The sequence below is a fragment of the Meles meles genome, chromosome 12, assembly GCF_922984935.1.
Source record: "Meles meles chromosome 12, mMelMel3.1 paternal haplotype, whole genome shotgun sequence".
Lineage (NCBI taxonomy): Eukaryota > Metazoa > Chordata > Mammalia > Carnivora > Mustelidae > Meles > Meles meles.
The window spans coordinates 17,944,261-17,969,962 of record NC_060077.1 but is presented as its reverse complement, the minus strand read 5'-3'; the positions used below and the strand labels follow the sequence as shown (position 1 = coordinate 17,969,962).

General features: G+C 52.0%; 1 protein-coding gene across 1 annotated transcript in view; it reads right to left on the bottom strand.

Moving 5' to 3' along the window:
- Positions 1-25,702, bottom strand: part of TMEM132C (transmembrane protein 132C) — a 302,142-nt gene that overhangs the window by 88,221 nt on the left and 188,219 nt on the right. The window contains exon 3 of the mRNA XM_046026085.1: positions 18,056-18,202. Coding sequence (XP_045882041.1) covers positions 18,056-18,202 — 147 coding nt within the window. The remainder of the gene's footprint in view (positions 1-18,055; positions 18,203-25,702) is intronic.

Genomic DNA, 25,702 nt, shown 5'->3' with positions numbered 1-25,702 from the left:
CCACATCACGGCTGCCCAGCCCACTGTTTACCTGCCGACCCCCTCAGAAAGGGGTTGTAGGCACACGCATCTCCAGAGACGAGTCGGATACTGCAAATGGCTGGGCTTAAAATAATAAACAGTGGTAAGGACCACTGGGGAATGTGTCCTCTGCCTGAGCTGGCCAGACCCGGTGCCAGAGGGACACACGTGGTCCGGTTTGGGCACTGTGGTCTGGTTTCTGTTCACGCATCTGCTGAGGCATCCACGAGGGTCACACATGCCAAGAAAGAGAAGGTGACACAGAAGGGACTCTGGAAGGAGGTCTCACCTGAGCCCCATTCATCGGGCGGCTCTTCCCTGACACGCATGTCCAAACAAGAAGTGTGGCCCGTGAAGGTGCTCCTGTGGTGTTATTTGCAAAGGGGACAGACAATAGAAGCACATCGTGCGTGGCTGAGCTCCCCCGTGACCCTGGTGTGCGTGGGTGTGCACCTGTGTGCACCCCCGTGTGTCCCCCGTCCTGCACCTTCCTTCTTGGACCTGTCCAGTCCTTGTTGGTGCAAAGGGACTTCACAAAGAGAAAATAATCCCAGCTGGACTCACTCCGGCTTGGGGGCTTTTTCCTAGTTTTGCGTAAGATGGCCAGGATCTCCCATCCCTGCCTTCGCATGCATGGTAATGGCCTGAAAAAGAGGATGAGCGCCGGTCAACAGGGAATGTGGTGGACGAGGGGCTCTGACGGGCGGCAGTGATGTCACTATGTCTGAAGTTAGCCTTTGCTTTTACTCGACATCTTCCCCACCCCCCTGCCTGGTCTTTCATGATTTTGGCAAAAGACGGCGCGCTATCAAGGTTCTGTTCAGGGCAGCTGTGTAAGTGATCCTCGTTTAAGGGGAGACAATGAAACATTAATCCGAGCCCGGCGTGAGTAAGTTTTCATGGCAACAATGAGACCCCTTGAATATTATCACCCTCCACAGAAGGTTGCCGACTGTCCTGATTCACCGAATCACCTGTCAGGTTTTACTACTGTCTGCTCGAGCCGCGCCGCGCTGGGAGTGGGCTCTGTCTGGGGGTCACCCAGCTAATAAAAAACGGTGGCATAAATGGAAACTGTAACTCGCGCTTCTGTTTCCCTTCCATCCACCCCCCTGCTCTTCCCTTTGCTCCTTGGGTGGAAAACCCTCCATCCTGTTCTTTTCGTGCACGTTCTTGCGAAACAGACATCCGTGCTCCCGGGCACCTTCGTTAAGGAAGGTAGAAGCACTTTCTCTTTTCCTCCCCATTTAGGAGGTCAGGAGCATTTCTAGCACCGATCGTCGTGAGACAGGGGCGTAAACGCCATGCTTGAACTGAGCTTTGCTGAGGCGGGGAGGCTGCAAAGGATCCAGGCCCCCAACCCCGTGACAGGCTTGTCCTGACTGATGACATCACGCATGGTCCCTACTCACCCCTGTGAACTTGACACCCTCCTCCTGTCTGTCCCTCTGCTGGGAACGCTCTTCCCCCACGGGGGCAGGAGACTCATTCCGGATTCTTTCCGGGATCAGATGTGACCTTCTCCAAGGGGACCCGGCTTACCGGCCCGGCCATGCTCTGCCGCAGTATCCCTCATCATGCCTACCTCCTGGCACAGCTCACACTGACGGTCCTCTCTGCCCTTTCTAGTCCCTCTCCTTTGTCCTCCCTGGACGGTGAGCCACCGGAGAGAAAGGTCTCGGTCTCCCCGGTGCACTCCGGCCTGGGGGAGGGAGTGTCTCATGCGGAGAAGCATCTGGAAGCACAGGTGATAAAGGGGTTCATGAAATTACCCGCTGCGGCAGTTTGCACGGAGTCGTGCCCCGAAGCAATTCCTTCCAGCTCTCACCTTGACTGTGTTTTCTCGGGCAGACCGTCTCTGCCCCAGAGAGATGGCGCCTTCGCGTCTCACAGCTGGCAGATGTGCTGGCCGTCTGGGGCTGCGGGAAGCCTGAACGGCCCATTGAGCCACTCCCAGCAGAGGTCCCGAGCAGCCAAGCATCTGTTTCATGTACTACTCAGACTCTGGCCTTGACCCCACTTTCCTGCCGTCGTCGTGCCCCTGTGAGTGTCACCAGTAGGCAAGCATCGGGCTGCGGGCTGGGCTGCCCGGGGCTGAAGTCTCCACTCGGGGCTCACCAGCTGTGCAAACCGGGCAGTTTCTTCGTCTCTGTGTGCTTTGGGGTCCCGTCTGTGGACCACACACGATCATCACAGCAGCTACCTGGTGGGGATGTGGACATTCAAGGACGGTGTTTAAAGGACTTGGAGAAACGCCCGGTGTGTGGCAAGCTCCGTCAAAGGGTGCGCTAGCCTCATTTGTTGGAGATTTGCCTTGGTTTCCTATAATATTCTACACCACTAAAACCCCTTTGTCGAAGAGGGCGTGAGCGTGAATAATGGAGCTGCTGGAGAGAAGCCAGAAGCCACAACCATGGATGGTTTGTTTTTCTTCCCTTTCATACGCTGGGACGTGGGAACTGCCGCCTTCCACTAACGGTTACACTAAAGGTTTTCGTCGTGACCTGAGAGGCATTTGGTCTGCCACTGCGAAGACTCACTGTTCTCCAGGACTGCAAGATGGCGTTAGTAAGGGATGTTTCTGGAAGGACGAAGCAACCACACTGCTCAGCAAAGATGTCCCCAGCATCACTTTCCCCTAAATCCGACCCCTCCTGAAACATTCGTGCCTGTGGTCTCAGCCTGCGACTGGCTGTGCCATCGATGGTGGTGCCTGCTTCTTTTACCACGGGGTTCTTCCCATCCCTGCCGCCCTGTGCACGCGATGTAGATGCAGTCCAGAAGAGCAGTGTGGGCGTGACACTGGGGTGGCCCGTCCAAGTGGACACATCCACAAGCTGTCAAGCTTGGGTCACACACAGGTGCTCAGCCTGGGACCGAAACAGCAGAAAGGGACCTTGGAGCTTTGGCCTGGTCGCTTGACCACGGCTACTCTCTGCTGCTGGACTGGCCCCTGGGAAGTCATAAGGCTGTCATGGTGACATAAGGTGACATAAGTCATAAGGTGACGTGGCCGTCGTGTGACAGCATGAAAGTGAGAAAGACTCCAGCGGAGGGGAGCGGTGACAAACCCAACACCTTCAAACAGAGGACGCCGTTTTCAGTTGACGTTGGCCAACCCTCCTTGTGTGGATGCGAGTTGACGCCTAGCGTTGTACTTCTCTTTTTCCTTTTTTTCTCAATTCAGTTTGGGGTGGCTCTTCTTTCTTGAATATAGACAACACTTTTGATAAAGCCAGCTCTGGGTGGGCCATTCCCTGAAGGAATCGTTACATGGTTCTGACGTGGGGAAGGGTCTCAGAACACGAGTCCTGCTTGGGTCTCCCCGAGAAGATCTGGAACAGGGACCGGATGTCTTCTGCAGGGTCAATGAACCGAATCTGCTCTCCCAATGATGCACCCATCTGCTATGTGCCCCTTCCCAAACAGCATCCCATTGTTCTCCTTGAAAACCCCCAAATAACAGGAACCCTGATAATAAATACTTATACTTAATGCATGTTGGGCAATGGTATAAACTCTTTCATTGAATTCTCAAAATGACTGTAGGAAGGGGTGTCTGGGGGGCACAGTCAGTGAAGTGTCTTCTTTCGGCTCCGGTCGTGATCCTGGGGTTCTGGGAGAGTCCCGCATCGGGCTCCCTGCTCAGTAGGGAACCTGCTTCTCCCTCTCCCTGCAGCTCTCCTTGCTTGTGCTCATGCACTCTCTCTCTCTCTCACAAGAATAAATAAAGAAGAATCTTAAAAAAACAACTGTAGGAGGGAGATGCACTCATTGTCATCCCTGTTTTGCAGATGAGAAAACCAAGACACAGAGAAGTTCGGTAACTTGCCCAAGTCCCATCAGTAAGTCGAGGTGTTGGCAACCACTGGAAGTCTTATTTCTGGGTCCCCGCTCAGAAGTATCTTATGGTATCACCGACAGGACCCAGCAGCCCAGCTGGTGGTGTGGCTGTTTAAGTCTCCCGACTTTTCTAATGGAAGGTCCAGGCACAGACATCACCGTCATGCGGAAAGAGCAGCCTATTTCTGTTCATCCTCAGAAATCATTTTCTAGTTTTTGTTTGTTTGTGTTTGTTTTGTTTTTGTGGGAGCCTGATATGCTCTAGCCCAGGGTAAGCAAAGGTGAGCACCAGCTTTCCAGATAGGTCCGCAGATCGGTGGGTTGCAATCAAGGTTGCAGAATTTCAGGTACATATTGACCCGACCCGACACATTTAAATAAAACGAAGAAAGAGACAATGTGTTCAGGTCCAAAAAGTCAGGAAGTTCCTTAGGAAAAACTCCCCAAGCAGTTGTCAGAACTGCTTGGGGGAGTTTTTTTTGGAAAACGCACGTTGTCGGTGTTGTCGGAAATACGCGTCAGTCATCGTTCAGGGCACTAGACCCCTGTTCTTATGCAACCTCATCTCGCAACCTTTTTAAACTAAATGCCAACAATGCAGGGCGTCCGAAAGATCAGAGGTGGCTATCGATTTCTTTAAAAACTTTTATCTATTCAAGTTATGCTGCATCACTGACCTTCACGCGGTTCTTAGGGGTCAGTCAAATCATGGCCAAAGTTTTGCACTCAGCTTTGCAAAGAGGAATCTCCAAAGAAGAGATGTGTTTCTTGGAAAGAACAGAGGATTCCAAGGCAGAATATAATTTGCTGCTCTTATCCTGCCAGGTGCTGTTGGACCAATTCCTTCAAATACCTTTGAATCTCAGTTTCTTCCCCTGTAACAAGAGGACGATAGCCAAGACTCTATTCGACCTTCAATGCTTTGCCGTCATGATCAGATTCAATTTATCCATTGAGATGTTACTGCAACTGATCGGCCTCCACGAAGTCACGGGAACTTCTAGGTCTTACAATTTACATACTCTTATCCAGTATCATTTTTAATCTTAGCAGTTTGTATGAATAATCCTAGAGCAGATAAAAGAACCCCATGTGAGGGATCTACCACCAGACAAGAAATTAACTCCCAAACTCGGTGGCTTACACAGACCTCGTCAGACAGCAGCTGCCTCAGAACCTCAGAACCTCAAACGTGAGACGTGAGGAGAAAGCAACTTCCGTCTTGCTCAATCAGGGATCGGGGAGGGTCTCTGTCCCAGCCGCAGACCCTTTGGCCCGAGTCGATCCGCACCTGCGTGGTGACCACCGTCTGTGCAGAAATGTGAGAATATTCAGGTGACTTGGCTTCTGTCTTTAACGTGAGCCTCGGCGCTTTCTTGCAAGGTGGAGAATTAAAGGCATGATGGATAAGGTGTCCGTGCCATTTAGCCTAGCTCATACACTGCTGCGAGGACACACTGTACCCGAGATGAAACGAGTAGGGAATGATAAGGACCACTTAGGAAGAATTAATGTGACGTGGGAAACGGAAAGGAAAAACGTATCAGGTTGCCTGGGAAAGGCCGGCAGAGCAGCCCGCAGAAGAGCCTGTCCCCGGGTCTTTGAGAGGAGAACCCAGGCAGGGGTCTGAAGGACTCATTTGAAGCGATTAGGATAATCTCTCGGGGCTAAGAGACTGCCTCTTTTCCACACTCTTGTTTTGTTTTTGTTTTTGTTTTTCCTCCAAGAACTATTGCTGCATTTCCTCCTGAACAAAGACCTCAAGTGTCCGGCCGACTGGGGGAGCTGGGCTGCCATTTTTGAAAGCGTGGTGCTCGTCCACAGGAAGGTGGCAGAGGAGAGGGGAGAGGGTTCCCCACGTGCGGAGACAGGTGCGGGAAGCTGTTGGTGGCTAATGCATTCTTCTCCCCTCACCTTGGCCTTCTGTACTAGCTGCTTATGTCTTCCCGGACCGCCCCCCGTGGGTTTTCTACATATTCACTGACAATATTGTTTACAGAGATGTGCTAAAGAGTTTAAAGCCTTCCCGTTGTTCTTCAGATACAGAAGGAGCCACGTCTCCGTGGGCGGGCATCTTCTGGCCTCCCTCCTCTGCCTTCCCATGGGCTGGGCTGCTCCGTGCTGGGCGCCATCTTGGATCCTGCCAGTGAGGGCAGCCCCCAGTGGTCCCGGCGCTGGAGAGACAAGTGTCCTGGTCTTTCGAAGGCCACACAGAGCAGAGGCACCCAATCTTCCCAGACCCTCCATGACCGAAAAATACTCTTTAATGTCCACGGCCCTAAACAAGATTCTTTATCAAAGCAACTGACCCACAGCCTAAGTGACACGTGGTCTGAGTTCTCTCATACGACACACCTCTCCACGGTGTCTGCCAGGGTTGAGATGAGGTATTCCTGGTGTACTTACGGTTGACTCCTTTCTTCAACTTTTCAAGTGGACGGTGAGTCCCCTGAGGTCAGGGTCCATAGTCGTCTGCTGAGCCCTAATATTCTCGGTGCCTGTAGGACCATCAATAATTATTTGATTGCTGAGTACAAATACATAAAAATTTGGGTTAACATTCGGAGACCCTCCAGTCAGGCTTGGATAGTCAGAAGCCTCCTTTCCATGAGGGCTGAACAGGGATTTGGAAGGCAACAACAGAGGACTCCCTATGTCTCATGCTTCGGGGGAACAGCCAGAGCCCTCCTGCTCCCTGCAGGTCTCTGAGCTAGAAGATGAAGCCGAGCTGTATTTCCTCCTGACCAGCAAGTTTCAGGCATGGGCAAAGCTATGAAGTTCTTGTCAACTGTAAAGCCATCGCAGGATGATGTCTGCTTGTCTGGCAGTGCTTAGCTCAACATTGGCATGTACAAACGGCTTCACGAATCCCTCACTGGGTGAACGCTATGTCCCCTGTCCTTTATTCCAGCCCTGGAGAGGATGAGAACCAGAGGGGATGGCAGGCGTGGGGGAAGCAGCATTGAAGCACAATAGTGGTCTGGGTCTCCACTGCGTGAAGCTCCCAAAGCCTGGGACAGGCCCTCCACCCCACCCCCGGCCCAGTGTGCACCCCCCCCCCCCCGCCGCCACTGGCTCCCAGGATGCCGTCCTTCCAGCACATGCAAACTCCTTGAACACATGTCTTTGTCTGCTCAATGGGGCAACATACTCTAACTCAACGTAGTGTAACAAGCGTCGTTCAATTACCCGGTCATCAGCAAATAACCTTCACATTCTTAACACAGGACCTTGTGATCGTGACTCCTCATCCAAACCACAGACAAGACAAGACAACCCCAGTGGACCTACAGCTGCAAAGGCCATTCATATGTTTGGTCACTCAGTATTTCAGACCCCTGTCTGTTCCAGGAACTGATCTAGAAAAGAATACAGAGGTGAAGACTATGGGCAGGTCCCTCATGGTGTCCACATTCTTGTGCAGAGGGACAGATGGTAAACAAACAAGGTCATTTCAAGGCTGGTGAGTTACAGGAAGAAAAGTCAATCTGGTGATCGATGTGCAAAGTCACAGACTGCCTCTCTGAGAATACGACATTTCAGATAAGACCTAAAGATTAGAATGAGCAACTCACACAGAGTCCAGTCAGAGGAAATGACAGGTGCAAAGGCCCTGTGGCAGGACAAGTTTGGCTTATAAGGGACAGGCTTCCTAGAGGACAGGGTAAAGGGAGATGGGTGACTGATGAGAGAAGCATGGGGGTAAGATCAGGGGGTCACGTTCAAGAGCTGGGGTTTTATTCCTGGTGTGGCGGGAAGCTCTGAAGGTTGAGACCAAGAGAAAGTTGTGTGCTCTGATAGCACTTTAAATGGAATACAGTACTCGGGCCATTTTGAGAAGAATGGATGGCAAGAGTACCAACAGTGAGTTCAGCTTAGGGGAGAATTTCCAGGGGACCTACAGGGTCCGTGCAAGGCCCAGGTTTACAGAGGCACTGCATGCCCAAGGGAGATGGTCCAGAAACACAGGAGGTCCCACGGCCACAGATGCCACTCCGGAGCTTCCCAGGAGGGACCGGGGGGGCTGGGACCAAGCCCCTGAAAGTCCACACCATGACTCCCATGGTAAGGGCTGCTTTCAGGAGATTTGCTAGCTAGGTCACCTGCAAGGAAACAAAATCAGAGCAACAAGAGGTCCAACGCTTGTCAGCAATGTGTGGGTGAGGGGGATGGCGGCGGGAGTTGGTGCAGGTTAACACATCAGTGTCCTCATTTACCCACACTCACGCCATTCTGCTCAGCATATTTCCAGAATTTATTCCACAGACAGAGTCACAAAACTGCAAGACGGTGTTTGCACACGGTGGATCAAAGCAGCGTCTCCAGGCAGAGGACAGAATCCGCTCAAGGCCAGTGAACGGGGGCTGGTGTAGACAATCTATGCTTTATGCCATCATAAGCAAATGCTTTTAAGAGGATGGTGAAGAACTTCATGGACTGATATGGAGAAATTACAAGATGTGTGGGTGGCTGAAAGAAAGAAGCAATGCTGTTTGATGTTGAAGGGGGGAAGAAGTGTGTGTGTGTGTGTGCGTACATGAGTGTGTGCGTGTGTGCTTTCACATGCTGAGAATATCTTTGGAAAGGGGATGATAACGGGCCGATGCTGGTGGGCTGCGGGAAGGGAGCTGGGTAAGTAGAGGGCAGGAGTAGACCTCTGCGCGTGGACCTGTCCACATTTTGAGTTTGGAACTCTGTGAATACATCACCTTCCTTCCCCCACTCCTCCAGGAGAAAATAAATTAAGAGCCAAAAAAATAAAAGCAGAAGGGGAAAATGTGCCTTAGTAAATGACGAATTACAAGGATCCTTCGACCTTTGGGTTGGCTATACATAGTCAAAGCCAGGAACATTTGCCCCCCACCCCCAGGGGCCTGGAGGCTACCTCTGTCCCTCCAGCATCTGTTTCCACTGTCCCTTACGTGCTCAGGCTGCATGGAGGACAGGAGCAAAGTGCAGAGCCAGCCAGCTGCCGAGACTCCAGGGAGTGTGCGAGCCCAGAGGGCCGGCAGGGGGCGAGGAGGACGGGTGCAATGTTGCTGGTGCAATGTTGGGGACAAAGTCCAGGCCAGCAGGACAGTGTGGCTCCATGACTGACCCATGCCACCACGGGAAAGAGTGCTGTGCCTTGTCACAACTACAATGCCGGGAAGTCAGAGCCACGGTATGAGAATGTCAGGGAAGCTTCACTCCGTGGGGAACAGGAGAACAAACAGTCTTTCTAGACATTGGCTATAGACAGACAACCTCAATACCCACGAGCTCAACACCCTAATATTGTTATTTTTCCTCCCATTCTCACATGAGACCCAAAGAAACGGACTCATTTGCACAAAACCACACAGGTCCCAAGGAGAAGAGCTGAGATGAGGACCATGTTGTCTGGAGGGCTCCCGAGGCCATGCTATTGCTCCTGGAACCATTTTCCTTCATGGGTTGCTTGGACAAAATGTCTCATTTTGCACAAATTGACTCGTTTGCACAAAATGTCCAACACTGCGAAGCCTCTTCCAGGTGCCATGGTTTGGACTCCCAGTGTCTCCTCTTTTTCTATAGAAACTGATTTCCTCTGGGGGGCTGGCTCCCTCCACTGTAGGCAGGCTCGATGGGATGAAAATCCACGAATGCCAGACCCCCCAGCTTTTCACCATGGGATGGAGGAACCCAACGGCCATTGCAGACGTCAGATCAATGTTCAAGGCCAAAGCCAGCCCTTGGGTCTCCAGGAACATCTCCTCTTCTCTCGAGCTTCTCAAAACTTCTTCTCTTCCTGCTCATCCACCCCCAGGGGCTTCCAGCACATTCTCTCGGGAGAGTTCAGTTTCTATAAATGCCAGAACACACCAAGAACCTCAACCACGTCGGGCTTCAGCCTTCAGCGCAGGCTGAGTGCGGGAGAGAAGGGATCATTTTAAGGAGAACACACACAGTGTGCACATCAAGAAATTCTCCTGCCACGGTGCTGACGTGAGCCTGTCGGGACTGTAGAGTGGGCTGTTTGGGGACACGTCTGACTTCTTCCTCTGGGGACCTGGAGCGCACGCCCATGTCACCGACTGGGATATTTTCATTTGTGGAAATCTGTCTGGTTTATTTTCTGCGGTATCTTCAAATCTCTCTTCAAGGGAAGGCTCGGTCTGGGCAATTTCCTTCAGAGAAAAGCAGATTATCTTGGTGTTCCATTCCCCTAAGCTCGCTGGGACTGTTTACACGAAGCAGATATGAGAACACTCATATTCCAGGATTCTCCAAAAACAAACAGCCGAACATGGTTACAAATACAAGGTCTGCAATCGAGAGTGCGTAGACGAACGCCGAGAGGTATTCTAGTCACTGTTTTCTGTGACTTTTTCTTTTCGAAACGCTTCCATCCTTTTATGACCTGCCTGATTGACTTGTGTCCCCTGTGGCTGAGCTGAAGCCCGACGGGCTCGGGGGGTGCTCGGGGGCTGCTGTTCTGGGGCAGGGGAGGGGGGCGTCAGCTGGTGGTCCAGAGATGTGCACGGACCCAGAGAATGTCGCCAGTGTAGACTAGCTAGAGAACGCCGCTGACCTGCCTCCCTGCAGAACAGAAGCTAGGGGACAAGGGAAGCAGGGATGAGGGACACCTGGCGCGTGGACAGGTATCCTGCAGGGCTGCCGCTTAAGAGAGCTGGCGGCGAGCAAGAATAAGGAACCAGAGGACAGACGTGTGTTTAAAACATCTGCTGGAAACACGGGAATCTGTGTGCCTTTATCTTCAGGAGGGATCCCGTGGGGAAAATGGGGGAAGCTTAATGTCACAAAGAGTGGACCTCACTTCCCTGTCTTTCTAAAGGAAGCAGACCGTCTAGGCCGGGAGGGCTATTTTGCCGCAGGCTTGACCCCTGGAGGATAGAGACGACCAGCCCCCTAACGTAAGCAGGTGTGCTTGCCTCCAACACGGAGTGAGCGACAGGCTCAGAAGGGCCCCCTCCTGTGCACAACTGGCTTGCTGGTGAGCGATGCTCCTCTACAGGATTCCTCTTCCAGGATCCGCACGGTGATTTTACGAATCGGAGCCAATGTTTGCAGACTGGGAGATGTCACATGGCAGCCTGGTTTTTCAGCTTTGCTAGAGAAACCTGGAGACTGGGCAGCCTGGGGACTGCCTTTCTCCCCAGAAAGGATCCAGAGGGAGGAGTGGGCACTCTCAGCAGGCAGGTGCTCTCTGTCCTGCTCTCCATCCAGCTCTCCCCGCATGCAGGGGCCACCCCCTCCATTCACGTGGCTGGCTCCTTCCCGTCTGCAGCCCACACAGATGTCCCTGCCTTTGCCTCGCCACGTGGCCAGCCTCACAGCCTGCAGCGGCTGGACTGAGCACCCAAATTTGCAGCCTATGTTTGCAAGTCTCTAGCGGACCCTGCCATCTCCCAGAAAGTGGGGGGCCCAGGAAGGGGCTGTAGAGACCTAAAGATGGGCACTACTGGTTTATTTCTATGAAAACATTAGCAACCACTATGCCTTGTGGCAGCAAACTAAGTAAATTAAGATTCTTGCACTTAATAACTTGCTAGTCAGCCACGTAAATAACCAAGTTTGGGGCAGGAGCTTTAGCAATGTTACTTTACAGAAGAAGACATGTCACCATCTGGTCCCAGCTGTATAAAAATACTTACACGCACAATAATGGGGACCATGAGCATAAGGTGTGGAATCCGGGTTTATGGAGGCGTTTTTGAATATGTTTTTCCGAGGCTGAAAGGGACATATGGGCATGGAAGAAAGTAAGGCTAATCAAAAGAGAAAGAAGCAACATAGCATCTCAGTTTGGAGCTGGTGCGTCTTTAACACCTGCGGAGCGTTTACTCGCCCGTCCCAGCCCCCACACAGGTGCAGAGACATGGCTGATGCCAACAATACAGTTTGCACGTTGGAGTTGTGGCTGTCCATGTTCACTTTAATTCGTGCAATAGACACGAGTGTTTTCCATTTATTTATAGACATGCAAGTTATTTCAAAACTTTTTTCTCATTTGCACAAATATTCAGTCGGACGCTTCCTTCCTCTGCCTTCATTTCTTTGCTTCACCTGCCAGTGGCATGCTGACTCCGTTCAAGAAAACACAAGAAAGATGTACTGAAATATACATCTGTACAAAGCATTCTGTACAGTGCTGGGCCCTGGAAGTACACAGAGTATAGTCTTTATGCTCTTAAGTGTGACGAAGGATACAGAGTATTATGGCTACTTACAGTTTCATTTTTAAGATACTATGTTTGCTTCCTGGGAGACACTAGAATAGCAATATTTTAATAACAAAGTCCAATAGGAAAAATTTTAAATGTCCAAGAGAAGCAATTTGAGTGAAGGTGTGCTATACACACCAGCACAGGGTATGACACTCTGGGGAGAGTTGCTTAGGTGGGCTTGGGGACCCTCCCCCGGGGAGTCAGCCTCTGTCTGGGTCACGGAGGCTCCATCCCCGATGGGAGCTCCCTGCTCACTTAAAAGCCTGTCTGCAGTTCAAAGATACACGGACTCTCTGGCATTAGCCTGGACTGCAGAGAAGGAAGCTTGGGAAAAGCATCAGGTAAACCATATGTCAGAAAAAAGTGCAGCTTGGGGTTGAGGAGAGTCACGGTCAGCTGCGCCTCCCTCCAGGCAGGGGTCACCTCCCAGCCTGAAGAAGTTCTTGGTGGGTCAGACCCAGCTGCTCATGCCAGCCCCACTATCCAGGTTTAAAGAAAGATTCAGGATGGGGAAGGAGACAGAAAGCCAAGCCAGAGATGCTCCCTCTGGAACATTCACCAAAAGTGCCTTGGAGGGCACCCCTGTGGGGCAGCGGCTGGCCACAGCCTCCACCCTCTTCCTTCAACAGGACACAGAAGCATTTGCTTCCTGCTCGGTTTGCTCAGATGCACGGGCCCGGTGTGGGGGGATCTGGACAGAACGTGAATGGCTCTTTTGGCCTCACACCCTGTGAGTATGAAGTATGGCCTCAGAGGCCGTTAGCTGAGTTTGCATGATTACAGAGATGCTCAGGCTGTTAAAATATTAATCTCGGGATTAGAACGAAATGCAACACAATTAGGTGTGCGTGTGGACAGCTGCCAACTCTCTTTCTGGATCTGAGGGTTTACGGACAGATGGCGGCAGGACCCCAAGCCCAGAGCTTCTGGGCTCCAGGGAGAAAGCCCTCCATTGACGTAAAGCCTTGGTGGGTGGCTTTCCTAACAAATTCTTCTTCCCAGTTGTACACAGAAGAGGCCACTCTACCAGGGAAGGAAGCGGGGGCCCTTATGTTTCTGACAATCCCTGACCCTGAGATGTGGCTCCATGTCTAAGTGATTTTGCTGCAGGTAAGGGACGGGGAAGACGGAAACCATCACGTAAGGGAAGGTATGTGGTCAGAGAAAGCACCCGCCTGCCCAGATCCCTGGGGAGCTCCACGGCGTCTATCACAGCTGAAAACCGTCTGTGCCAAAGCAGAGGGGGGCAGATTTTTATGCTCCGCAGCCATCCATCATGTGTGAGGATTGCCTCCTGAAGATGAAAACTCTCCGGCTTTCCTAAGCATGAGCCAAAGCACCCTGGAGTCCAGGACTGTGCTCTGAAGGACGCAGGTGCAGGGCATCAGAGCAAAGCCTGCTGCTGGGGACTGACCTGTCCCCCCATCCAGAATTCACCTCTGGGAGCCAGAACCCTTCGCATGACTGTACTCGGAGAGGGGACCACCAGGGAGATAATGAAGGTTGACTGAGGTCCTAAGGGTGGGGTCCGAACCTGGTAAGACTGGAGTCCTTGTAAGAAGGAACACCAGTGCTCTCTCGCTGTCCCTCTCTTCTTTTCTCTCTCTCTTCCCTGCCACCCCTTGAGGGCACCCAGAGGAAAGGCTACGTGTGGACACAGCTGGAAAGCCAGGAAAAGAAGTCTCCACCAAAGCCAGCCTGAAAACAGCTCAATCTTGGGCGTCCAGTCCCCAGAACAAGGAGAGAATAAATGTCTGTCCTTTAAGCCCCCGTCTGTGTGTGGCATTTCTTTAGGGCCACCCAGATGACCACCAGCCCACGCAGGTGCACAGAGGCCGACAGGGGGCTTGAAGGGGGAACCCAGGGAGTGGGGAGGGAAGCACCACACCGGCCCATTCATTGCCTTTATCCCACTATGACAGGAACATGCACCAATTACATCTCTGTTCTAATCACCGAGGATTTTCATTTAAAATAGGTCTTACAGTTTAATACTGACTGCGATGCGCATTCGGAACTAGCAGATGTACATTGGCCGTGGACTTTGAAGGATATTATCATTAAAAATAAAGGTGCATTTAAAAAACCCAGAGCAATTTAAAGTTGATTCAAAGGAAACCTGACAGGAGCCCCGATCCAAGCGACCACGAGGAGGTGTGACCCTGGGCAGGCGCCCACTGTGTCTGAGAGTCACATGGGGCTTTCCATTTTCCAAGCAGATTCTGCAGCGTCCCCTACAACATCCCTTGGATGCACTACTCTCCTGAGCCAGTGAACCAGAATCCTCAATTTTTAGTGCAACACGGCTTGCTCATTGAGGCAGGAACCGTAAACTTCCTTTTTTTTTTTTTTTTAAAGATTTATTTATTTGACAGATAGAGATCACAAGTAGGCAGAGAGGCAGGCAGAGAGAGAGAGAGGAGGAAGCAGGCTCCCAGCCAAGCAGAGAGCCCGATGCGGGGCTCGATCCCAGGACCCTGGGATCATGACCCGAGCTGAAGGCAGAGGCTTTAACCCGCTGAGCCACCCAGGCGCCCCGGTAAACTTCCTTCTGAATCAACTAGATTGAGTCAAATGGAGAGGGCAAGTCGGCTGAAGGAGGACAGTTGATACTCAGCTAAGGGAAGGCAGGTTTAAGCCACTGGTCTGGGATCCAAGTCCCTTTGTTTCATGGCCCAGCTACTTCCCCGGCATAATTTCTGCAAATCTTTTCTATGTCACCCGAAGCCGGACCACACCCCTCCACCCGTCCTTCCCCCATCCTTCGAGGAGAGCTCGTAGGCACCACTGCAGAAAGCCCTCGAGGGCCCGGAATAGCCATCAGCCTGAGACTCCCAGGGAACACCACCTCCTGTCACCCACCCTCCCGCGTGCGCCCCTCTCCTGAGTGCGGCCCAGACTTGACTCCAGTGAACAGAATACAGTAAGAGTGTGAGATGCCACTTGTGAGATTAGGTTATGAAATACTCCAACTCCCATTTGCTGGCATTTCCGTTCTCCCAGGACCTTCTCAAAGGCTTAACCTGGTAGAGGAGGACACCCAACAAAGAGTAAGAAACCGAGGCCCATGGCCCTCCAGCCCTCGAGGACCTGAATCCTGCCTGCGACCATGTGAGCCTGGGAGAGGGTCGGCTCTGTCGAGCCTGCAGACGAGACCGTGATTCCCAGAGGAGGAGATGCCGCCTGCCCCTTAGTGACAGGCCCTGGGGATGGGACCCCGGTTAGGATGGGCCTAAATCCCTGACCCACGGAGACCACGAGATAGATAATAAATGTGTCCTGTTCTGAACTTATAAGCTTGGGGGTGACCGGTCAGACAGCAGTAGATAACAAGGGGGTGTGGCCTTTGCTCCATAGGGAGAGGGGAAGAAAGCCCTCCTTCCCCCCGGGGGACTTGCACCTTCCATGACAACAAACGTCCTTATTTGAGATGGGGTCCTTTGGGTCCCAGGTCTCCACACAGAGTTCAGCTTCCTTGATGGTGGGGGGTGGTCAGGAGCTGACTCAGTGTTTGGCGCACAGCTCCTCCCCCAAGGGGACCAACCAAGATTTTCCACGGAGCTCAGTGAGGAAGGCAGGGAGCGTGGGACCCCCGTCAGCCGTGTGCTGGGAAACAGGCTTTCCAACAACAAAAAAGAAGCTCCCCTCTCTGCAAACACACGTGGGCCCACAGCGGACTTCCCAGAGAGCGCAAACAGGGTCACCTCTGGGACTCTTGAGAAGGTGCGACCATAGGGATCCCCTCCCTCACTCTGAGACGCCTCCCGACTGGGTCATGAAGAACCACGAAGTTGCGTAACTTCACCATTAATGAACACCTTCGTTTTTATTTGCCTAATCAACACCAGTCTTACGGGTTTGTTAGACTTTCTAAGCGTTGGATTCAGGAGACTTATTTTTGCCTCTGATCTCGTGCTAAAACCAGGGGACGCCGGCACACACTTTTCTGGTCCTTTTTTCACGAGCTGAAACATTTGGACACACAACCCTCACCCCATGTGATGAACTGACATTCCTTCTTGGGGGGGAGGATTGGGGGAAAGGTTGGTGTTTGAATCAGGAAGCTGCTGGGACACCAGATGTCTCACTGGCTACGCATTAAAGGAAGGACCGCGGAGACAGGGATTATGATCAAAGAACTGAATGTTTCTAAACCAAGTGGAGAATTCGCAGAATTTTTTTTCTTGGCAGCCTTGCAATGTGCAGTTAAGAAAACGTGTCTGATGATGGGAAACCTTTTCCTTTAGTGTTACTCCCTTCAAGAAAATACACAAACAGAATGTATCGAGAGCGCGAAAAATGATCAGAATTTTTGATTGTAAAGAAACCACCTTAAGCGCAAAGAGAAGTGGATAAAACTTTACGTGAAAGACGGTTTACTGCTGCAGCGTTTATAAAAATAAAAAAGAACACTGCAACGTCTGAGGACGTGGGCAGGGTTATTTACGCAACGTTAACTCTGCATGACGGAACACCGCGGGGCTGCTAAGCCATTTCTGAGGACAATTTAATGTCAGGAGGAAATGTGTTTGACAGGAGCGAAAGTGTCTTAAAATCTGTATAGATTACAATACCGGGTTTGTAAGATAAATACGCCGACTGCACGTTTACGTGTGTATAAAACACAGGAGGGGAATGGACCAACTTGTCAGCCGGGGGTTATCCTTTGAGGACAGAATACTGAGGCATTATTTGACGTTTCTCCCCTCGCTTAACTACGCTCCACAAATACTTTAAAGTGAGACTGTATTATTTTTACATGCAGTAAATAGTTCTTTTAAATAATAATCCGGGTGTCTGCATAGAATCTCACATAGCGTGTCCTTGTGTCCTATCATCACTCATGGTCACCCCAGGTTTAAATCTCTCCTCACTGCCATTGGGGTCTAATCCTTCATGATTCGGACACCAGCTCCGGCATGGGCATTTCCCCCCCCCAACCCTCCACCAAGCGGCGCTACCACACCAGCTGGGGTCCCTCAGTTCAGCATCATCCTGAGCCGGTGCACCCGGAGAGGGCATGGGATCCCCCAGGGGAGGGGCAGGGCCCCCTAGGACTGCTCTTCCCCACCCCCTGCAGGTGACAGTGGCAGGTGCAGGCTGTCCACTGGGCTAATGATGAGATTAACATATATGAATTGCTACTGTAGATCCCAGGCCCCCTTCTTCGGCAGCTCCCAGGACTCAGAGAAACCCTTACTGACCAGGGTAGAGGACCTAACTCAGGAGCAGGCAGATGGAGGAGACGCACAGGGCAGGGCGTGGGGAAGGGGGCGGGGCTTCATGTCCTCTCTGGGCACCACGAGCCCCAAATCTCCATGGGCTCACCCACCTGCAAGCTCTCTGAGACCCATTCTTTGGGGTTTTTCTGGAGGCCTCATGACAGAGGTAAGATGGATCACATCCTTGGCCATTGATAACTGAAGTCAAACTCTGGGCCCTCTGCCCCTGGGAGATGATAGGGGTGGGGTTCGGCGGCCCAGGTGCTTTCCAAATGTCACCTCATTAACGTAAGAAAAGTCACCTTTGCTGCTCTCACCCATAAGGAAACTCTCGGGGTTTTAGGAGCCCCATGAGGGGAACAGGGATGAAGCCCAAATACATATTTCTTATTATAAAGCACAATGTCACACTCTCTGTGCAAAGAGTGAGCACTTGGAAGAAAGCAGCGGCTGCTAATCCAGGGAGGGCAAGGGGAAGTGACACAGCCCAGGGACCTGCCCAGGTGGAGCGCATGCCCGAGGCCGGGAGCCAGAGCCAACCACGCTAACAAGCCTCTGCTCCAAGCCCAAACAGCAGACTCAGAACCAGAGCCGAGCCGGCCCCGTGGAACCACCAGATGGTCCTGCCCGTGACAGAAGTGCCTCCAGATCTCCAGGCCGAGGGGTTCACAGCTCCGCTAAGCAGCGGGTAAATGTGGGCGTCAAGCAAGCCTTCCAGGCGGCGACCCGGTCCCTGGAGCCCGCGTCATCAGGCCTTACCTGTTGCGCGCGCCGGACCCCAGGCGCTGGCACAGCACGGTGGTCGTGGCGTGCTTCCCGCCGTTGCCCAGCTCCTGCTTCACGTCCCACTGCCGGGGCTCGCTGGTCCGGGTGCCCAAGATGTTCACCCCCTTCTTCACCTTGGCTCTGCGGGCAGGAAGACAGGCGAGAGAGAGCCACGGCGTTAAAGACCTGGCTTTGCCGAGGGGCCCATGCTCCACGATCCTGCCGTCCACCCCTGCCTGTTCCGACGTCCGCATGTCCATGGACCATGCAGAGGCGGGTGGAGGGCAGCAGGGGGAAAGGGTTCCTGGGCACCCCCACACCGAGAAGCAGCCTCGTGAAGCATTCAGGGGGAGTGTCCGCCTGCCCGGGATGGTCATTCTCTTCGGGGGACATGTGGCCATGTCAGGACACGTTTCTGGTTGTCACTACCTGGTGGGGGGCTGCTGTTTGGTGGGGAGAAACCAAGGACACAGCTCACCCTCCTGCCATGCCCAGCCCGGCTCCCGAGACACAGGCCCATTGGTTGGGGGGGGGGGGGTTGTCAAATGTCCCACCGAGGCTTACACTCTGGTTTTACCACTCTGTTGCTGTGTGGTCTTGGGATAACTAATAACCTCTCTGGACCCCGAGTCCCCTTCTGTAAGGAATCTGCCCCCAGAGCTGAACGAAGGTATGCATGCACGCACAGAAAGAGATTAAAGCAGTGTCAGGTATACAACAAGCACTTTAGCATGAGTTAGGGCTCCGTTCCCGCATCCTGCTGCGCGTGACCACCGGGCCTCCTCCGGGCAGGCACCCACCCGAATGCACGCAAGCCAGGATGTGGGAAAAACAAGCTCTTCTCCAGGACCAGTGTTCTGGCCGTGGCTCAGCCCCTGTGACCCTCACTGCTCTTGTCAGCAGACCATGGGACACAGATGGCCACCTGTTCTCCCTCCCTTACTCCCCCCCACTCCGCCCCCGAGTCTTGCTCCCCGAAGGACACAAGCGCCGTTTGGAAAGACAAGGTAGGGAGAGGACTTGCATGGCTATCGCAGATTCTGGAACCTGGGAGAAGATGCAGGGACGGGACTCTCACACACAGCCGCCCAAGTCAGCGGGAAGACGGAGAGCACACGGGGCTGATGCCACGGTCGCCCGTCCCCAGGATCGGTGGTCCCAGCCCCGACGTGGGAGGAGTGGCTGAGGTAAGGACAAGGAGAATCCGCAGAGTCTGCCGATGAAGCGGCTGGACGCAAGGGTTCTCCCCTTTCCCGCCCAGCTTGGTGAGTGCAGAACTCTGCCTCGGGGCTGGGGGACCCCTGGGTTGGGGACCGTGGGGTTGCTGTGGTGCAAAGAGACAGGCAACGTGACCCTATATCAACTGATCACCGCAATTCCGAGCCTCTGTCCCCAGTGCTGGACCCTCTCCCTCCAGGAAAAAAGCAAGGTTCGGTGTGGACACTGGCATCAGCACAGGACTAGGGAGTGACCCTGTCCTGGGAGGGTGCTCCCCTCCAGTCTGGCTGTCCCCGAGCTGCCCTGTGCCCCCAGCACACACCTTTATACCTGATGTCCCTGCGCTTTCTCAGCGTTTGAAACCCAAACGCGTCCCTCCCTCTTTTCCAAAGGTGCTAGACTGGGGTATAACACAGGGATGACGAGTTCCTTAAAGAAAATCAATGAGGAGGGCCAACTCGGAACACAGAAAGCCTAACTTCTGTCCTCCGATGCGTCTGTCTCACAGTGAGCTAGAGTCTGCACGTAACATGCTCTCCCTAGAAGCTTCTGGAAGCCACTGGCATGGCTGCTGCTGGAACGAGCATCTGTGCGGTGTGAGGAGGGGACGTGGGGGGCGGGGGCCGGGTACCACCTGGTCTCTGGCCCTGCAAGGCTGAGTCGGCTGAATCTGATCCACAGAGTATGTAATAAAGGAAAACGTATAATTAGTTGCTATTACAGGCCGGACGTGTACTTCCGTCTAAACCCACATGCTGAACCCCCACCCCAGGACTGGGGAACGTGGCCTCGCATGCACACAGAGGCAGTCCAGCTCACGAGCAGCTATGGGGTGGCCCTGTATAAGGACCGGTGACCTTGTGTGCCCCAAAGAAGGGGCAGCTGGTAGATGGACGGCATACGGGGACAACGCCATGGAAGGATGAAGCCAGCCATCCGCGCACCCTGGGGAGAAGCCCGGGGCCAGGTGCTCCCTCAGAGCCCTCAGATGGGACCTTGATTCTGAACTTCTGGCCTCAAATCCATGAGACGTCCCACCTGTCCTTTAAGTCACCACCTGGTACCTTGCTATGGAAGCCCTGGCAAATGGACACAGTTGACAACGTGAAAATAAAACGGGGGAGTGCGGTGTGCCTGGATGGCTCAGTGGGTAGAATGGGCGACTCTCGATTTCGGGATTGTAGGTTCGAGCCCCACGTTGGGTGTAGAGATGACTTAAAAATAAAATGAAATTAAAAGCTCCCATATAAAATTCTGGATTTCTGCTTTTTAAGCTGCTGTGATGTTTAGTTGTTCAGCAAACCCTGACTATGGCACATGGTGCCACGTGTCCTGTGCTGGGTTTGGAAGATGCCACCCACGATCCCCACCTCGGATCCCACAAAAGTGAAGCTAGGGGCTGCTCCCAGAGCCTTGCAGACAGGAATTAAAGACCCAGATCAGCTGACCTCACACCAGGCAGCATGAGGGTTGGCCTGCCCTCCTCGCCGCAGGCCTGTGTCAACAGACTTTTCTCTGGCTGGTGGCATGGGGGCTACCAGAGAGGGTCCACGTGTGATGAGATGTGGCCTGCGGTCACTACCTTTGAGAAGGGAGTGGCCCTGCATGAGCCCAGGGCAGACGTTTGGAGTGGACTGTGTGCCCCCTCCCCCGACAATCCGCAGGTACGCAGGGTCCCCCCCACTCCAGTCCTGCCATCACTGGAAGCGGGTTCAGTCAACAGACTAAGGGATCTTGGAGGAAGAGTCACCCCTACAGCCCCCAGGTAAGAACCCAGCCCTGCCAACACCCGATTTCAGCTTTGGAAGACCCCAGCCCAGAATTCGGTTCACAGCACCTTGAGCTCATACACGGCTGCTCTTTTAACTTGCAAATCTGTAGCGATCTGTTGTACATCCTGGAAAAGAGCCCAGTGTTGCAGGAGCAGCAATGTGCCCAGGAAGGCGGGGGCAGAAAACAGGAGAACAGAACCCGCGGGCTAGGAGACGGGGCAGCGTCCCCCATGGGAATAGGATGTGTGGATGACTGTGACCGCTCCGTGTAGATTCAACCTGCTTGCAACACTGTTCATGAGTGCGTCCCCTGGATTCCTTTATTCACTGACATCAGGGTTTCTCGACTCAAGCTCGACTGCTATGTGGGGACAGACATCACTTTAGCACAGGAAGCCGTGCGTCGTAGGATGTCTAGCTGCTTCTTCCCAGAAGATGCTAGTAGCACCCTTAGCTGGGTGTGACAACTAGACATGTCTCCAGACACTGCCAATGTCTTTGATGGGGGGGGGGGGGGGCGGTCAAACCATCCTTGGCTGAGAGCCAGTGATTTTTTTGACCCTTCTTGGCACAAAGCAGACCATCCTCATCCCAAGGCACAGACCAAGTGACCTTCAATGAAGAGGCAAGCTTAGGGGGCTCTCCCCTCTCTGCCTCAGAGTGGACGATTCCTACCTCTGACAGCTCCCAGTCCACTGATATGTCCTCTTGAATCATTCCTAGATTTTTTTTAATCAGGGCAGCCCTCTGTCTGCCTATGGGAGTGAAATCCCCCCAGAAATGAGGCAAAGACCAGGTCCAAGGAGGTGGAGAATGTTCCACAGGTCATCACTGCAACTTCCTAGAAGGACTTGTGTGTGTGTGTGCGCATGCACGCGCCATGTGGGTCTGTGTGTACGTGCATGTAGGTGTGTGTGTGTACCTGTCCTTGCACGTGTGTGCATGCTGTGTACATATGCACCCGTGTGTACCTCTGCATGTGTGCACGTGTGTGTATGAGCACACATGTGTGCATGACCGCTGAAAACCAGCTCCTCCTCCTCACCCCCGAAAGACAAAGACCAGGCTACATGGGTTGATGCATACGGTAAATGTTCCCCGTGTCCCGCATGCCGACAACCACCTGGTCTCATCGAACCACTCTGGGCGGGGCCAGCCTCTGACTTGTGTGCTAAGGATTTGCCAGGTGCATAGCCCCAGGTCTGGCCCTGCCCCTCACTCTACTCTGTGCTCCAGGTGGCTGACTCAAGGGACCGTCTACCCCCACTCCAGGGGCATCTGGCCACTGGGGACAGGATACCAGATTGCAGGGCAGGGGAGGGACAAGTGGGGCGTCTACTGGTCTCCGTGCACAGCAGGTGCAACCGTGCATCAGGACAGCCCGCCCCCAAGGCTCCAGGTCTCACCAGGTTCCAACAACAGTTCTTTCCCCACCCCTTCAGGCCTGGGGGTACAAAGCTAGTCCCCCCATGCCTCAACTGCCTGCACCTATATGAATGGTCCTTCCAGTTGTGAATGATTTTCCATTAACCTTGCAGTGTGATTTTTGTCTGCCGTTGCCCCCCGGTGGGGAAGCTAGGATGCCTTCTGTCTGTGGCCCATCGCTTCTCCGGTTCTCTGTTACTCCCACCCACGTGGCGGTGATGTTCACTCTGTTGTCCACGATGACGAAGAACTTCTACCCATCCCTCAACAATGGCAGATCTCATCATGTCTCCCCCGTTGCTTGGGGCTGGCCTTCGTGTCACCATAGAATCTGCACTGTAACAGATCATACACTCTTCCTTGGCATTTTAGGAACACACTTAGGGCCATCTCTTGACTAAGTTTAGTGAATCATTACAGATAAACATAATTCACTGGAACCCAAACAGAAGGAAATACCATGACACATGTCTGTCAGGCTAAAGAAAGAGTTTGGGAGTCAAGATGGCGGAGAAGTAGCAGCCTGAGACCACATCAGGTAGCAGGAGATCAGCTCGATAGCTTATCTAAACATTGCAAACACCTACAAATCCAATGGGAGAGCGAAGAGAAGAAGAACAGCAACTCTAGAAACAGAAAATCAACCACTTTCTGAAAGGTAGGACTGGCAGAGAAGTGAATCTAAAACGACGGGAGGATAGACGGCAGGGGGAGGGGCCGGCTCCCGGCAAACGGCGGAGCAACGGAGCACAAAATCAGGACTTTTAAAAGTCTGTTCCACTAAGGGACATTGCTCCAGAGGCTAAACCAGGGTGAAGCCCACGCGGGGTCAGCGTGGCCCCAGGCCCCGCAGGGTCACAGAAGGATCGGGGGTGTCGGAGTGTCACAGAGCTCGCAGGTATTAGAACAGAGAAGCCGGCTGCAGAGACAGAGCCGAGGACTGAACTCTCAGCTCGGGGTTACCTTGAACTGGTCGCGGGCTGGGTGAGCTCGGAGTGCGGCTAGAGGCTGGGGATACGGGAGTGATTGGGTGCTGTCCTCTGGGGGCGCACTGAGGAGTGGGGCCCCAGGCTCTCGGCTCCTCCGGGCTGGAGACTGGGAGGCCGCCATTTTCATTCCCGTCCTCCGGAACTCTACGGAAAGCGTTCAGGGAACAGAAGCTCCCAAAAGCGAACCCGAGCCGATTACTTAGTCCGGCCGCCGGTAAGGGCGGTGCAATCCCGCCTCGGGCAAAGACACTTGAGAGTCACTACAACAGGCCCCTCCCCCAGAAGATCAACAAAATATCCAGCCAGGACGAAGTTCATCTATCAAGGAGAAAGCAGGTTCAATTCCTAAGACAGCAGAGCAATTCCAGAGGAGGAGAAAGCAAAGCACGGAACTCATGGCTTTCTCCCCATGATTCTTTAGTCTTGCGGCTACTTCAATTTTTTTTTTCTTTTTTCAATTTTTTTTCTTTTTTCTTTTTTCTTCTTCTGCTAAATTTTTTAAAACTTTTACCCTTTTCTTTTTTAACGTTTTTTGACTAGTTCATCTAAATATATATATTTTTTCTTTCTTTTTTATATTTTTTTATTTGTTTTATTTTTTAAATTTTTTCTTTTTTTTCCTTTTTTTTCTTTCTTTTCTTTTTTTTTCAGAACCTGTTTTTATCCCCTTTCTCCCCCCCACAATTTGGGGTCTCTTCTGATTTGGTTACAGCACATTTTTCTGGGGTCTTTGCCACCCTTTTAGTAGTTTATTTGCTCCTTCATATCCTCTTATCTGGACAAAATGACAAGGCGGAAAAAATCACCACAAACAAAAGAACAAGAGACAGTACCGAAGGCTAAGGACCTAATTAACACAGACATTGGTAATATGTCAGATCAAGAGTTCAGAATGACGATTCTGAACATTCTAGCCGGGCTCGAAAAAGGCATGGAAGATATTAGAGAAACCCTCTCTGGAGATATTAAAGCCCTTTCTGGAGAAATTAAAGAACTAAAATCTAACCAAGTTGAAATCAAAAAAGCTATTAATGAGGTGCAATCAAAAATGGAGGCTCTCACTGCTAGGATCAATGAGGCAGAAGAAAAAATTAGTGATATAGAAGACCAAATGACAGAGAATAACAAAGCCGAACAAAAGAGGGACAAACAGCTACTGGACCATGAGGGGAGAATTCGAGAGATAAGTGACACCATAAGACGAAACAACATTAGAATAATTGGGATTCCAGAAGAAGAAGAAACAGAGAGGGGAGCAGAAGGTCTATTGGAGAGAATCATTGGAGAGAATTTCCATAATATGGCAAAGGGAACAAGCATCAAAATCCAGGAGATGCAGAGAACCCCCCTCAAAGTCAACAAGAATAGGTCCACACCCCGTCACCTAATAGTAAAATTGACAAGTCTTAGTGACAAAGAGAAAATCCTGAAAGCAGCCCGAGAAAAGAAGTCTGTAACATACAATGGTAAAAATATTAGATTGGTGGCAGACTTATCCACAGAGACCTGGCAGGCCAGAAAGAGCTGGCATGATATATTCAGAGCACTCAACGAGAAAAACATGCAGCCAAGAATACTCTATCCAGCTAGGCTATCATTGAAAATAGAAGGAGAGATAAAAAGCTTCCAGGACAAACAAAAACTGAAAGAACTTGCAAACACCAAACCAGCTCTACAGGAAATATTGAAAGGGGTCCTCTAAGCAAAGAGAGAGCCTAAAAGTAGTAGATCAGAAAGGTACAGAGACAATATACAGTAACAGTCACCTTACAGGCTACTAATGGCACTAAATTCATATCTCTCAATAGTTACCCTGAATGTTAATGGGCTAAATGCCCCAATCAAAAGACACAGGGTATCAGAATGGATAAAAAAACAAAACCCATCAGTATGTTGCCTACAAGAAACTCATTTTAGACGCGAAGACACCTCCAGATTTAAAGTGAGGGGGTGGAAAACAATTTACCATGCTAATGGGCATCAGAAGAAAGCTGGGGTGGCAATCCTTATATCAGATCAATTAGATTTCAAGCCAAAGACTATAATAAGAGATGAGGAAGGACACTATATCCTACTCAAAGGGTCTGTCCAACAAGAAGATCTAACAATTTTAAATATCTATGCCCCTAACGTGGGAGCAGCCAATTATATCAACCAATTAATAACAAAATCAAAGAAACACATCAATGATAATACAATAATAGTAGGGGACTTGAACACTCCCCTCACTGAAATGG